The following is a 16547-nucleotide window of genomic DNA, read 5'->3' on the forward strand; positions in this document are numbered from 1 at the left end:
AAAGCACTGGGTCTGCCAACTTTGAAAGATTGAAGAGTAAGAGGTGATACGATTACACAGGGGAACACTTTTTCAGTAACTTTGAGTTGCATTGGATATTTTAACGGATTTTGAAAGAGTTTTAGGCGCTGATTTCAAATCTGAAATTAGTTTTTCTCTACAAGCTCTAGTTTGTATGCAATTTGAGGTTAATGAAATTGTACATATGTAAACTTGCGTAAACCATGTATAAGCATTTTAACGTCCATATATATAGATAGCTTATAATATTTTGATCATTCTTCTTTTGTTTCAGTTCAGACATGGCTTCCAGAATGAGACATCATTGCAGAAACAAGCCTGATGCCTTCTGCTACATATGTGGATGCTACACACTCAATCGTCAGAGATGTAACATATCCTCGTTCGTCAAGCGTGCCTACAAGGCATATTTTGAAGTTCATCTTGGTGATCAAGACAAGCAATGGGCTCCTCATGTTGTGTGCCACAATTGTGAGGAAATGCTTCGAGACTGGACCAAAGGAAAACGCAAAGGTCTGCCTTTTGGAGTTCCAATGATTTGGCGCGAACCCACCAACCATGTAACTGACTGTTATTTCTGCATGGTAAACACAACGGGTGTTGGGAAGAAAAACCGACATAAGATTACGTATCCGAACATTCCCTCAGCTATTCGGCCTGTTCCGCACTCTGAAGAAGTACCTGTTCCAGTTTTCAAAGGCTTGCCTTCATTGGACGATAAAGACATTGGACATGATACAAGCCAGCAAGACAGTTGTGACAGTGAATTGTCAGAAAAGTGTTCACAATCGGAGGACTGTTCTTCAGACACTGAACCTTTCCCCGTCCCTAAGCCTCTTCCCCAGGCTGAACTGAATGATTTAGTGCGGGATTTAGGTCTTTCAAAGAAAGCAGCAGAGCTTTTGGCATCAAGATTACAAGGCAGAAATCTTGTTGATCACTCTGTTAAAGTATCATATTTCAGAAAGCATGACCAGCTTTTTGTGACCTTCTTTTCAAAAGACAGACAGTTTGTTTACTGCCATGACATCCCAGGGCTTCTCAAAGAACTGGGTGTACCTTACTATAGTCCTGCTGAATGGAGACTCTTTTTAGACAGTTCAAAACGCAGTCTAAAGTGTGTTCTTTTACATAATGGCAATGTTTATGGAGCAGTACCTGTCGGTCACTCAGTGCATTTGCGGGAAGACTATGATGATATGAGAATGGTCATGGACTTATTAAAGTATCATGAGCACAATTGGATAATTTGTGTAGACTTAAAGATGGTCAACTTTCTTCTTGGACAACAGAAAGGTTTCACCAAGTTTCCATGTTTCCTCTGTATGTGGGACAGCCGAGCACGAGACAGACATTGGGTCCAGAAGGACTGGCCTATTCGTGACACCCTTGAAGCAGGCATGCCAAATATCATACAAGACCCAATTGTAAACAGAGATAAGATCATCTTTCCTCCTCTTCACATCAAATTAGGTTTGATGAAACAATTTGTCAAGGCACTGGAAACCGAAGGTGAATGTTTCCAACACATCATCACAGCTTTACCAGGGTTATCATTTGAGAAGATCAAAGCAGGCGTGTTTGATGGCCCACAGATTCGAACCCTAATTCGTGATGATCAGTTTGTTGCTAAGATGACCGCTTTAGAAAGGGCAGCATGGTTATCCTTTGTGGCAGTCGTTCAGAACTTCCTTGGAAACAATAAGGCGGAGAACTACAGTGAACTTGTGAACAGAATGCTCCTCGCTTTTCGTGATCTCGGGTGCAACATGAGCATCAAGCTTCATTTTTTGAACAGCCACCTTGATCAGTTCCCTGACAACCTGGGGGCTGTGAGTGACGAACAAGGAGAACAATTCCACCAAGACCTAAAGATCATGGAAGAACGCTACCAAGGGCGCTGGGACAAAAGTATGATGGCTGACTACTGCTGGAGCATTAAACGAAATTGCCCAGATGAAATGTACAAACGCAAAAGTTACAAACGCAAATTCCTGCCTGAAAAAAATACACAAAGAAATTGATAAGTTTCCATCAGCTGTGGTGATGTTCTGAAGGATGCTAATCTAACTTTGGGATAGATGTTCTGTTAATGTTCTGTTTCTTTTGCCTTAATAAATGTACAGAAATGGCTTTCATACTGTTTTAAGATTCAAGTGAACAAAAGAATTGTGGCTGATATTGCAATTTCCTATAATAACGAAAATTTAAAAAATAAATAAAAATGTCAAATTGCATAAAATCTGTAGCTTGCAGACAAAACCCGACTTCAGATTTGAAATCAGCACACTCAAGTTGACTATAGAAAAGTCTTTTTTTAAATGCAACAAAATGAGTGTTCCCCAGTGTTATAGTATTTAGGTCACTGATGGGGATAGATTGCACTGACAGAAGAGATCTCTTGATTAAAGATGGGAAGGGTTTAAGAGATCATGGGAGCAAATAAACAAAGACCACAAGTCTAAAGGATGTGGAGAAATACAGTTTTCCATATAGATGCATAAATACTTGATATAGCTTAGGAAGTGATATAGCCCAAGCTCAAACAATACACGAGTTCAAATCTAAATACAGTACTACCTCTCATTAACGGACTTAAAGGGGAATGGTGTCCGTTGATGTGAATAATCTGTTGATTTGGAGTGGTTTTTGGGCGGCATAGTGATTGCACAGCACTAAACAACAGCACCAAAAAACACTGAAAACACAGCGAAAACACCGCAAACACAGCTAATTAATGTCCGTTAATGAGAGGTAGTACTGTATGAAAACTGGAAATTAAGGATATACAGTATATTAAGTTGGAATTGTATATAAATTTGAAGCTAGGTATGATAAAATAAAATCAGTGAACAAGACACAGGACCCAACATGTGTTCCTCCTTTCCTGTATACTACAACTAGGTAAATACACACACACAATTACTTGTCAGCCTTTGTTAAGGAAAAATGTCTTCACTCCACAATAAGATAAGTCAACAAGGAAAGGCCTAATAAGTGGTTATAGTGGTATCAGGGAAAAATATGGGGTACTGTCATTTAAAGAAATGGAAACTGAAACAGTGTAAAGCACAGAGCAGAAAAAATAATGTGTATATATGTGTGTGTGTGTGTGTGTGTGCGCATGTCTGTGTGTGTGTGTATATATATATATATTCATCTAGGGATGAAATTTGTGGGAGTGTTTTTATGCCTTTCCCTTTTTGGCTACCTCCCTTGGAAGGGGGAAAAGCCTTGGTATATGTATGTATGTATATATATATATATATATATATATATATATATATAAATATATATATACGGAAGGTGAAAGCGACATCAGTTGACAGACATGGCAGCTGATTGATGGAGGTTGTTTACAACTCGGTACTCAACCTGAACAGGAACAGGATATTATTGTAAAATTATTAACAAAATAAAAATGTGGATTCAGATACAATACAACTGTCTACAATAAATGAAGTAATGAAGAAAGTATTATAAGATATGACAAAAACAATAAAGAATATGAGTAAACTCAACAAATGATAGTCTTGGTAATGAAAATAAAAGATTTGGAATACCAATTAAGTATATCCCAGTGTATAAGACCTATTTCTAGCTCTAAAAAAAAAAATTCCTTAAGGTGTGTTTTTTATACACAGGGTCTAAAAATTAACTTTTATACATAAAAGTATTGAGGTGCTTGTTGTTGATTTGAGTGTGTTTGTTTTTGAATGGATGTGTTGTGTGGTGCAGGTGGTAAGTTGTTGAACATGTTTGAGTAGTATGCTGTTGGTGTTTTTTCAGTTGATTGTGCCTGTGTTCTATGCTGAAACAGGCTGGTAGGAATCAGGTCATGTATGGTTTCCCGTGTTTGAGTTTGGAGAAGGATGAGAATACGGTTATGTCTGGAGAATTTACTTGTTGCCTGTGTTTGTGAGGTTGTCTGGTGGGGTGTTAACTGAACTTTAATGTGTATGGCTGGTGAGTTACTCTAGTATTCTGTTTCCTCCTTGGTCCGCTGTCTGTGATTCAGCCAAATTAGGTGGTGCACATTCATGTGTTGAAAGGCTGGAATTGAGGGGTGTTTCCCAAGGGAGCTGATGTAGAGGGTGGTATGTAGATGTTTGTGATGTTGTAAGTTTTCTTTAATGGTGTCTGTTTCTAATTAGTTTCTTTTCTTTAGTAGGAAAAAAATGTGTTGTTGCATTAAGTGTTATGAGTTCACCCAGAGGTGTCCGGAAAGTCTTTATTACTATCTCACTTCTTTCTGACCTTTCCTCACACACCTATCTAATGCAACACATACTATAGTAAGTCCTCATTATATGGTACATATGCATTCCTGAAAACCTTAGCGCAAATTGAAATTACCATATACTGAACCCATTATAACATGTAATAATAGGTTATAGCAGACGTACCTTCTCCCTGCTCTTTCCTCTTCAAAATATCTAGCGGATACTGTATCTGTGATTTTTTTCTTACCGTAAATAGAATCGAGGGTAGTAATTACTAAATACCGTAACTGTGAATTTACCGGATAATGAATTACCATATAAGGAGAACTCGCTATACTCATAGGTCCATTTCACATACACCACACTCAACAGCACAAACCAATATACATAGAATTAGACCTGCATGAGATTACCACACATCAACACACATTTGCAAAAACATATAAACAGAAAACGTATGCACTTTAAACATAGTGGGAATAAATATCAATGGTATCAAAATCATAGAGCTGCTCTAATTCCTATGCAAACACTACATACATGTAGTATGAATACAGGAAATAAAACTAGCACCAGTCCACACTACCCCATTCACAAAATACACCATAGTCTGGGAAAATAATACACACACACACACATATTGTATATACTGAAAGCCCTTTTCCCTTTATAAGGCTGAATCAAAGTATGCACCCATACCATAAATATCAGAACCCAATTAACACCTTTCCCATCTCAGCAATTTATGAAGAATCATCCGTCCCCTGCTGCATCATACAGAACAAATACACAAATATTTTCCAAGTTCATAAAATAAATATCAGTGAGAAAAGGTTAGGAGTTCCATCACACACACAGACATGTTTTCGATATATATTTCACAAAAATTATAATTATGTTGAAAACATTGTATGAAATCCATGTGGCATTAGGTATGGATGAACGGGTGATATGTTGTCCAATCAGACTTATGCTACTTACTCTGTATATCACACGAAAATTCCATGCATGTCTACACATTCAAAATAAAACACCATTGTGCAAATATTACCATACACAATGGATTGGGAAGAAGCTTGTGTGGTCATGCCCTGGCACTAATGTGGGTAATGGTTAAAATTTGTGTATGCAATTTTCATGGTTTTCTTTCATAAAGCATATATTTCTATGACTTATTCCTGATTGCAATATCCATAGTGCATAATAGATACACAAGAAAATAAAAAATTGCCTCTATTAGCAATATCAAGCATACATAAATCAGTAGGGACCTATATTTCATTTTTGGTATGCACTATGTGGCGGGGGAAAAGAATATTGCCACCAAGTGTTCCTACTTGAGTCGTACAAGGCAAAAAAATGGGATGGTGATAGGACTAGGCATCCCTCTCCATCTAGCCCCAAGGGGTACATACCTATAAAATAAATAAATATATATATATATATATATATATATATATATATATATATATATATATATATATAAAATAAAAAACAAAAAGGCATAAGAGGGTCTGGGAGTTTTCCAACCAGAACCCTAAGGTTTGGGTCTTTTAATGTGCATGGATATTTGTAATAAGAAAGATGGATGTGTTGGCATTGAGTGAAACTAAGTTGAAAGGGAGGGGTGAGTTTGAGTTTGGGAGTGTAGTTGGGTGTGCGTTAGGAGTGAAGAGAGGACAAGGGAGAGAAGGGGTGGCTATACTAGTAAGTGAAGAGATAGGTAAACATGTGGTGGAGTGGAAAAAGGCTTCTTCAAGGTTAATGTGGATGAAGGTGAAACTGGGAAGGGAGATATGGGTTTTTGTAAATGCATATGGGCCTGGTAGTGAGAAAGTGTATAGAAAAGGATAGATTTAAATGAGTGCATAGTGGGTTTAGGGGGAAATGTAAATATAGTGGTATTAGGAGACCTTAATGCTAGGGTAGGAAATGAACCAATGGATGGAGTGGTTGGAAAGTGTGGAGTTCAAGGAAAATTTTGTAGTGGAGAGTTGATGGTGGATATGTGTTTAGAAAGAGAACTGATGATAGCGTAAGAACACATGGGAGAGAGTGGTGGATAGAAGGGTGGTAGATAGGGTGTTAATGGACTATATAGTGGTAACAAGGAGAATAGTACGAAGAGTTAAGGATGTACATGTTCTAAGGGGAGAGAGTGGGGGAATATCAGATATTTTTTGGTGGAAGTTGAGAGTGGAGGATAGATGGAGAAAGAGGAAAAGGACAGAAGGTTGGGAAGTGCTTAGAGTAAACTGCTTAAATGAGAAAGAAAAGGAGTACAAGAAATTGACAGAGGAATGGGAGGGAGTGAAGGATAGAGTAGAACTAGAAGTGGAGGAGGAATGGGGATGGTTCAAGGAAGGAGTCACAAGGTGTGCAAAAATGGTAGTGAAACAAGGAGGACAGGAGGAAATAGAAGGAAGAGTAGTGAGTTGTGGGATGATGAAGAAAACAAGGTTGTAGAAGAGAAAAGGGATAGGGAGGGAAAGGTAGTTGGGGTGGGAAGTGCTGTGAAAATGACAGTGATGAATGAGGAAAATGGAGGAGAAATAAAGAAAGATAAGGTGAAGGCAATTGTTAAGATGATGAGAGCAGGTAAGGTACCTGGGTTGGATGGGTGTTTTGCAGAATGTCTAAAAAAAAAAGAGAGGGTAGAGTGCCAGAGGACTGGAGGAATGCCTGTATAGTTCTGTTTTACAAAGGAAAAGGGGACAAGTGTGAGTGTAGTAGTAGTTTCAAAGGGATCAGTTTGTTAAGTGTAGTTGGGAAGGCTTATGGGAGGGTCTTGATTGAGGATTAGGAGAGGAACAGAGGGAGTAATTGGTGAGGAACAGTGTGGGTTTAGGACAGGTAGGGGTTGCGTGGATCAGATTTTTGTGGTAAGACAGATATGTGAGAAAGCTTTAGGAAAAGGTAAGGATGTGTTTTGGGGGCTTTTATGGTTTTGGAAAAGGCTTATGACAGTGTAGACAGGAAAGCACTGTGGGAGGTATTACAGATATATGAAATAGGAGGAAAGCTGTTAACCACTTCAGCACAAGTCAAATTCTCACACACAGCACAGGCTGCCATATGTACGATGTATCACACTACTCACATTATAAAATATAAAGTCACTGCTGTATTACTCATTCTCTTCTACATTGAGTAATAATAGACACAGACAATGTGATCAAAACAGTTCACAAGATCCTGGGGTAACTCATGTACAACTACAAAAAAATATATAATCAAGACATCAATACCAGCATCCTCGTGTACCTACTCGCACCTCATGACACCTATGTAGGCGTTATCGTACTGAAGAAGTTAAGAGCAGTCAAGATCAGTTGGATGGATGGGGTAAAAGGGGCATTGGGAAAGAGGGCAATGTCTGTTGAGGAAGGATGGGAGAAGATAGAAGATAGGGCAAATGGAGAATGGTTGTGTATGGATGATGTTGTGATGCATGAAAAGGAGTGGGTGGGGGAGAATGTGTGAAAAATAAATTGATGCAGCCTGAAGTGATTTCTCCCATCTTCTCCTTTTCTTCATGAGGGGACAGAGAGGGGGGTGTCACCAATTTAATGAAGTAGCCTTGCTGTGGTATGTGCTGTGTCTTGTGACACTGCTTCTGACCCAGGGCAGTGGGCAAGATGCAGGGATGTCCTGTCATCCAGGAGCTGCCAAGATAAGAGGGAGCGAGAGGGGTTAATGGGAGTGGAATATGTGGGGATGGAATGGGTCGGAGTGGCTTTTATGCCTTTGTTTTTTGGCTACCTCCCTTGTAAGGGGGAAAAAGCCTTTGGTATATGTATGTTTATCACAAGAAACATGGATAATCCCTAAAAATGTATACATTATGCAAGAAAATTTTGAAAATTGTACGTGTATTTATCTTAACTATTACCCTAATGTGTACAGTGAGGCAAGTACCTGGTCTTGGATTTAGGAGGTCGCGAGGCCGTGGGGGCCTCCCTGGCCCGTGCTGTGGAGGGGGGAGGAGGGGCCTTCTGTGGGGAGTCAGAGTCAGTAGAAGCGTCGCGGGACCGTGCACGACTTCTGCAACAATACGTACACGAGCTCTCCGTTGAACTGGTACGTACACAAGCGTGCGCACATACTCACACAAGCCTGAGTACACAAGCTCTCCGTCGAACTGGTACATACACAAATGTATACACATAGATGTGTTATACACAGTGTATGATGAAAAGTAAATTCGCTATCTGAAAACGCAGCAGCCACATTGTCCTTAACAGCAACCACTAAATTATTCTAGTTAATTTTGATTATAATTTAATAAATAAAGAGAGGTAGCAAAAGACCTCCATTTTACCAACTGCAGTATGTGAAAAGAACTGATACACATCCACTCATACACATATATACCTGGCCTAAACCATAGAGAACCAAACAAAATATATAATGATTACATGTGAACAGAAAACATACATGAAATAAATAAAACTAACATTATACAAATGCACACACACATATACACACCTTGACAGTGCAGTGGTACCACTATCAACTGTTAATTCAGAGATCCAAGTTCGAGTCCTGCCCAATGCTGAAAAATTTCAGCATCGCTGCATGGCAAGCTGGCACTGACTCCAGTGGGCAAAGAGTTAGTGTGTGTATAAGGTCACAGCATTGTCCATAGATCAGACCATATATGAACTCTGAGTTCTCATCCAGGAAGGTAATAGCTGTTGACCATGAGTCCAACAGAGATCCGAAACTGTGACGAATCACACACACACACACACATGTACACATTTCTTGATTAGGGAGGAGGGGACTTTAAGAGGTCGTGAGACCAAATAGAGAAAGACTAGATGTCTAAAGAATGTAAAGAAATATTTGTGTATACAGATGCATAAATACAGTCGAACCTCGAAAGCCCGGACCCTCGTATGACCGGTCGAAATTAACAAAGGGCGGACTTTTCAAGGAAAGTTCCCTATTTGTCCGGTAGGGGGCAGTGATGGCCGTACACGTGTACTCAAACCCAGCCCAGTCAAGCCGCCACCAGGGCTGCTGTTTCGTAGAATTTTGTACCAAAACATAGTAAAATAGCGGCATGTGGCAACTGCACAAGGACATGAGGAAATTTTTTCTACATAGCTGGCTGTTAAAAACATTCAAAAACTCAAACTTTTGTTTAAAAATCATAGAACTAGTTATCAAATAATAAATGGTACATCAAAATATGACTTTTATTGGTAATTGTGTTACTCATAAAATATTATACCCCAAAAGATACGTTTTTACGGTGTAGAAAAAATTCTACGCTAAAGTTTCAGCTTTCTTTTAGCACCAGGGCTGCCGTTTTGTAGAATTTTGTACCAAAACGTAGTAAAATAGCGGCATGTGGCAACTGCACAAGGACATGAGGAATTTTTTTCTACATATCAGCTGGCTGTTAAAAACATTCAAAAACTCAAACTTTTGTTTAAAAATCATACAACTACTTATTAAATAATAAATGGTACATCAAAATATGACTTTTATTGGTAATTGTGTTACTTATAAAATATCATACCCCAAAAGATACGTTTTTACGGTGTACAAAAAAATTCTACGCTAAAGTTTCAGCTTTATTTTAACGATAATAATATAAAAAATAATTTAAATATCTTACTGAATATGTTAGGGCATGGGGGCCTTATATACATTCAAGAATAAAAGAAAATAGAACCAACATTTTGTCAAAGTTTGACAAGTACTGTATATGTTGCTATGAAAGTCTGCACACGCCCGAGAAAAATGTATGCCCCGGTATGGCAACACTCCCATTCTACATGGCAGTGTAGAAAACGCCGCAACCCTGGCCGTCACTACTGTCCCGCGTGCATACCTTCCGATATTTACAGTGTATGTAATAAAAAAATACAGTACAGTACACTGTATGTACAGTACATTTACATGTCTGTATTACAGTTATTACAGAATTATTAGTATTATAGTATTATTATTACAGTGTTAGAGTATTAATCTTGTGTTTCTATGCCATATCATACATTACCTATATGTATACCGCTACGAAAATCTACGGGTGTTAGGGCGACATTTTCGATGACCGGACTTTTCGCATGAACAGACCGCCCTTCCCCCAATTAGTCCGGGCTTTCGAGGTTCGACTGTACTTTGAAATAGCTTAGGTGATATACCCCAAGTTAGAACAATACATGAATTGAAATTTAAGTATGATAATTGGAAAATACAGATATATCCTAAGTTAGAACTATACATGAAACTGAAGCTAGGTATGATTATTAGAGAGTAAGAAACTAGACCCTACATTGTTCTATTCCCTTCCTATATACTAGAGTTAAGTAAACACACAAACAAACAAACAACCACACAATTTTTTTTAACACAAAATCCAACAAACATTCTGTTAAGAGCTGCACCCTGGATAAGTTGAGCATCAATAAAAACCAATGTAAAACTCATTCTTATTATAATTTTTCTCATCACCTAAACAACCTCAACTGCCAAGGAACAAGTGGCTGCCGACTCCCAAGCACAATACAAACAGCAACAGAGCAACATGCAAAAAAGGCTAAACAGCAAACGATGGTTGCATTCAACAGTGCAAAATAACAACATGAAGATCTAACAGTCATTATTGGCAGTGACAAGAAGCAAACAATGACAGCAACCAGATGATATCAATCTAAGAGAAGGTTGATAGAAATTGTGCTTCATTCTTTAGTGCATTTTATATTGCTATTCTAATAAATTGAAATCTTAACAAAAAATTTGCTATTGATGGACCAGTTTTTGCTGAACCAATCCATCACATCCATACTCTGAACTAATTTTTATAAACTATACACAAATTCAAAGAATTTTTCTTGGCTTTATTGTGTATCCATCAAATTTATATATAATAATAAGGAGAAACTATGGCTTAAGAGAATGAAACAGATTCATCACTTTATTGGGCTTATTATATTTCTCCTGTAGAATTACCCAATAAAAGATAAAAAACTCTAAACATAGAAACAATGAAATGAATGTAATCTATGATTTTAAATAAGTGACAACTCAAAAAATAAATCATAACTATTGCAGTGCTTCCAAATGACAATGGGTTTTGATATAGGAATGCCTTTATCAAACCTTGTAGATACTGCAGATGACTGGTCTGTATCTGAAGAAGAGGAAGAGTCTGAGGATGAAGATGAGGAAGATGAAGTGGAGGAAGAGGATGAAGACGACGATGAACCACTAGTTGAACTTGCTGATTCCGAGCTATTGCTTCTCATCTGTGAAAAATATTCAAAATACAACTGTATATACTTATGCATAAGCCAAGTTTTTATAACCAAATCTTAGAATGTGTAAGATGGGAAGGAACAGCAGTAACTTAGCTTCAAACATGAAAAATATTAGTTTGTAACAAGATACTACACAGTACCTTCAGCAAATAAAGTTTACCTACTTTTTACATGCTAACCTATTATAGGTGCTTTCACCAGTTTGTCAAAGTTTCCACAAACTAGTGTGTCAATGTCACATACAATTTAACAGTTTTCATACACCTACAAAAAATTTTACAAAGCTTTTGATATGTTCATATTTAACACTATAAGCCACCTTATCTTTTTTGAATATCATTCAGTTTTACATCAAACTCCTCCTCTTAGAGAGGCCTAGGATGATGCTTCCTTATGAAGGACTCCTTGCAGCAAGGAATGTAGTATGCCCTTGCTACAAACTTGCCACCATGCAGCCTCAAACAATTTCCATTCCTGAGCTCTCACCCAAGTGGTGATGCTTTATACCGTTCAGCCAGCAAGCATCTAATGCCAATATAATACGCAATCTATAGAGCACTCTGGCAGAGTAAGACCAGATAAACAATAAAAACAATAAATAATAAACCATTCGTCCAGCAGTAATACTGATACTGATGGCAAGATTAAATTCCTGCATCATCAATATTGAGTCCCACAGACTAAATGCATGATTAGTTGCAGTTAAGGTATTACAGGACAATACAAATCATAAAACATTAGTATCTAAATGTTTCTTTAAAAAGAGGCATCAGTTTTTGTTCCCTAATCTGAAGCATCAATTTCTGTTTTTGTTTTTTTGGTCAAACTACAAAATCCCATTCCTGAATATCTTCATTAACTCCACCATGCAGGGCATGTTTTCAACTATGAGCACCCTCCAGCCAGTCATATTTACTCAAAACTTAACATTTCCACTACAAACAACTCAGGAGGTAAAAAATTATGATAATGGTACCAAAAGAAAGCTGTAAAAGGAGAATGACATCACCTGGAAGGTAACAGGTCTCATTGTTTTGGAATGATGATGCAATGAAAGGTTGTGGAGTGTTGCTTTCCAAAACTGCACAGTCATGACAACTTCCCTCCATTACTCCATATGACGCACCTTGCTGGTGTAGTGACTATAGCTGCAAGTCACAAACCTAAGTTCACAGTATGAAAATTTACAATATTTCAACCCATTACTGTCCTCCCATGAGCAAGGAGACGAGTGTGGTGTTTTGGGTCAAAACAATATCCAATGATTGAACTTTACAAGTTGTCTATAATAAGTCCAAAATGGCCAGGGCTTAGAGACTCATTGCCTATGACAATTAAAATCTAGAATGACTCTTTGTCCCAAACAAATCTCATTTCAAAAGCACAATAATTATTTTTTTTCATCAAATGAAGTCACCCTGTGGTGTGTCAAAGTTATGCAGTGTCATGGACAAGTGAGATCCAACCCGTACAGATTAAAAATCCACCAAAATAACTTTTCTCATTATCGTTTTCATCCTCATACAGCTCCTTGGTACTTTCCTTGAACATCAGTATGATATGGACCCACACCAACATTTGCCGGTGAATCATCAATGCCCTTACATTATCACTGACAACCCAAAGATCATGAGAATAGATAACGAAGATTATTATAAATCTTTTTTTATATATTACAAATATATAACCAGCGTCAAGTGTGGAAAATTAATTTCAATGCTAAGAGGTGAAAATCCAAGTTTGACAAATGAGAACAGTCCCATAAAGATTGGTACAAGTAATATTTTCCAATGTCTAAATGACATGATGGAAACAATGACAAACTACATAAATCTGCTTACATACAATAACCATGAGGAAAATACAAGACTGCAAACTGTTACAAAAAAAATAAAAATAAATAAATAAATAATAATAATACATACATATGCCAAGGCTTTTTCCCCTTTACAAGGGAGGTAGCCAAAAAGGAAAAGGCATAAAATCATTCCCACCCAGTCCATCCCTGAATACACTCCACACCCCTTCACCCTCCCTCTCATCTTAGCACCTCCTGGATGACGGGTCATCCCTGCACCTTGTCCACTCCCCTGGGTCAGAAGCAGTGTCGCAAGACACAGCACATCCACAGCAAGGCCGCTTCATTAAATCAGCGACCCTCCCTCTCCGTCATCCCATGCATAAAAGGAGGAGGCGGGGAGAAATCCCTTCGGGCTGCATCAAATTTTACTCACACATACTAGCCTCACCCCCCATCCCCCTGCCCATTCCACCACATGCATCACAACATCATCCATATACAACCATTCTCCATTCACCCGTCTTCTGTCCTCTCCCGTCCTTCCTCAACAGACATTCCCCTCTTCCCCAAAAGCCCCTTTCACCCCATCCATCACCTCATCCTAGGACGTCCCCTCGTGTTCACTCCCTCCACATCTGCCTTCCATACCTCTTTTACTAGTCTTTCTTCACTCATTCTTTCCATGTGTCCAAACCATCCTAATACTCTTTCATCCACCTTATCTCCCAACTCCCTTTACACCCCTGTTCTCCTCACCTCCTCATTTCTCATTCTAGCCTAGTAACCCCCATCATACTTCTCAGACACCTCATCTCAAACACATTCAAACTCCTTCTCTCTTCTGTTCCATGTTTCTGCCCCATACAGTGCTGTTGGCACAATCACTCCTTCATACAGTCTCCTCTTAGCATCCATTCCCAAATATCTATTCCTCATTACACTTTTTAATCCACCAAAGCATTTACTCGCCTCTCTCAATCTACATTCTACCTCCACCCCCACTCCACCTTTTACTGGCACATTTAGACCCAAGTATCTAAAACTATCCACTTCCTCCAGTCACTCTCCCTTAATGTTCACTTCCAGTCTGCTGCCACTTTCACCCCTTGAACATCTCATCACCTTACTTTTACCCACATGACAAACTATATAAATCTGCTTACATATAATACAATAACCATGAGGAAAATACAAGACTGCAAACTGTTACAAAAAAAATATATATATATATACACACACACTTCAACGAATGGACGGCTTAGAAGACATTCTGAAGAAAATTGAAGTTTTGTGGATCCCAACGCAAAGAGAAGTGCCTATTGTATTTACAGGGTGGGGGGGAAATTGCTCGTGGAGTAGTAGGAAAGTAGGGAAAGAGGAAAAGGGGAGGGATTACTGAGGGAAATGGAAGGAAATGAGGAAGTAGACTTGGCCCAGGCAGACAGGCGAAAGGTAAACAAACGGCCCCCCGACGACGATGAAATGTCTAATAAAAATGTAAAGATCAGAAGTATAGATAAGAGCAATACAGTAGAAAGTGATGAGAATATTTTCCAGGGATTTAAAGAGGGTGGGGGGGACACAAACCCCCCCCCGACTGACAAGACTAGAAGAGAAGGTCGATAAGATGATCGAGGACTTGGAGCGTAGGTTCGGTCATGTTAACAATATTATACGGAGAGTTGAAAAATTGGAAGAACTAGAGAAGGCGAACAAAAACTTAACTAAGGAAATTGAAGAATTAAAAAAACAGTTAAAAGAAGTAAAAGATGAGAATAAAGTCTTAAAGGAGAATAATAAGGAGAACAAGGAGGGTTGGAAAAAAATTCAAGAAAATAGCAAAGTTGCATTCACTGACATAATCAGACAGCAAATGAATGAACAAACTGAAAACTCAGTTATTAAAGTGATGAGACAGAAGGAGAATATAGTAAGAGACTTAGCAGACAAAAAGAAATGTATAATTATATTGGGAATGGAAGAGAAACATAACCCAGATAGAACCACAAGAATCAAAGAGGAAAATGAAAAAGTAAGAAATTTACTAGAATTAGTTCAGGAAGATGAACCAGAAATAATGAAACAAATCGAAGAGAAATTCAGGCTAGGGAAATATAGTACAGACAAGACCAGACCAATTAAGATTAAATTCAGGTCACAAACTACGGCTGAGAATATCTTATCCAAAACAGGGAAACTAGCAACAAGTGAACAATATAAAAAGGTATGGATAAAAAGGGAAATGAATAAAGAGGAAAGAGAGGAAGAAAAACAGAAAAGACTTGAAGCAAAGGAAAAAAACGAGATAAGAACGGAGTCAGAAAAAGAGAGATTCTATTGGAGAGTAGTGAATATGAAACTAAAGAAAGTCGACATACAAGAGAAAAACAAAAGGGAAACAGAGAACACAATGGAAGTGGCAGAAAACTAAGAGTGTCTTACACAAATATAGATGGATTAATAACAGGATTGAATGAGCTGAATGATTATTTGAAAGAAAAAGAACCAGACATAATGGGAATTGTAGAAACAAAATTAAAAGGTCCACTACCACCCAACAGTGTAGGACATGATGCATATAATTATTGGATTAGAAACAGAGTGAAAAAGGAAGGGGGTGGAGTTATGTTCCTGACTAAGAAGGATATAAACGTGAAGTGTGTCACATATGGAAAGAATACAGTAGAGATGATAATGATGGAAGTAGAAGACAGAGATAAGAAGAACAGAAAGTTTGTGATAAATTATGTGCCCCCGAAAACAACCTCATGGGAAGAGAGTGAACATAAAAGTATGTTAGAGGACACAAAGATAACATTAAACAAGATAATGGAAGAGGGAGGAAAAATAGTTATGATGGGCGACTTTAATTGCAAAGAAATCTGCTGGGAAGAAATGACAGTAAAGGGTGGAGACGGCTCATGGGGAAACGCTCTACTTGAGATGGTTACTGACCATACAATGACACAATGGATACAGGAAAACACTAGGTATAGAAATGAAGAAGAGCCATCGAGACTAGACCTAGTAATTACATCCGAACCTAGAATAGTGGACAAAATTGAATATAAAACACCAATAAGTAAAAGTGACCACATATTGATTGAACTGGAACTTAATGAAGAAAAATATATGAAAAGAAATGAACAATATAGAAAAGGAAGAATGATGTATGAAAAAACAAACTTTGATAAAATAAGAGAATTCTTTCAAAAGGAAAACTGGGAA

General features: G+C 38.0%; 1 protein-coding gene across 1 annotated transcript in view; it reads right to left on the minus strand.

The window, feature by feature from the left end:
• chm (lysine acetyltransferase chameau) overlaps positions 1-16547 on the minus strand; it is a 92073-nt gene that overhangs the window by 67072 nt on the left and 8454 nt on the right. Inside the window, exons 3-4 of the mRNA XM_076205127.1 lie at positions 11361-11506; positions 8163-8288 (exon numbers count right to left, since the gene is read on the minus strand). Of these exons, the coding sequence (XP_076061242.1) occupies positions 8163-8288; positions 11361-11506 (272 nt within the window). The remainder of the gene's footprint in view (positions 1-8162; positions 8289-11360; positions 11507-16547) is intronic.

This window comes from Oratosquilla oratoria, chromosome 21 (genome assembly GCF_046742065.1).
Source record: "Oratosquilla oratoria isolate Oo_2021 chromosome 21, ASM4674206v1, whole genome shotgun sequence".
NCBI lineage: Eukaryota > Metazoa > Arthropoda > Malacostraca > Stomatopoda > Squillidae > Oratosquilla > Oratosquilla oratoria.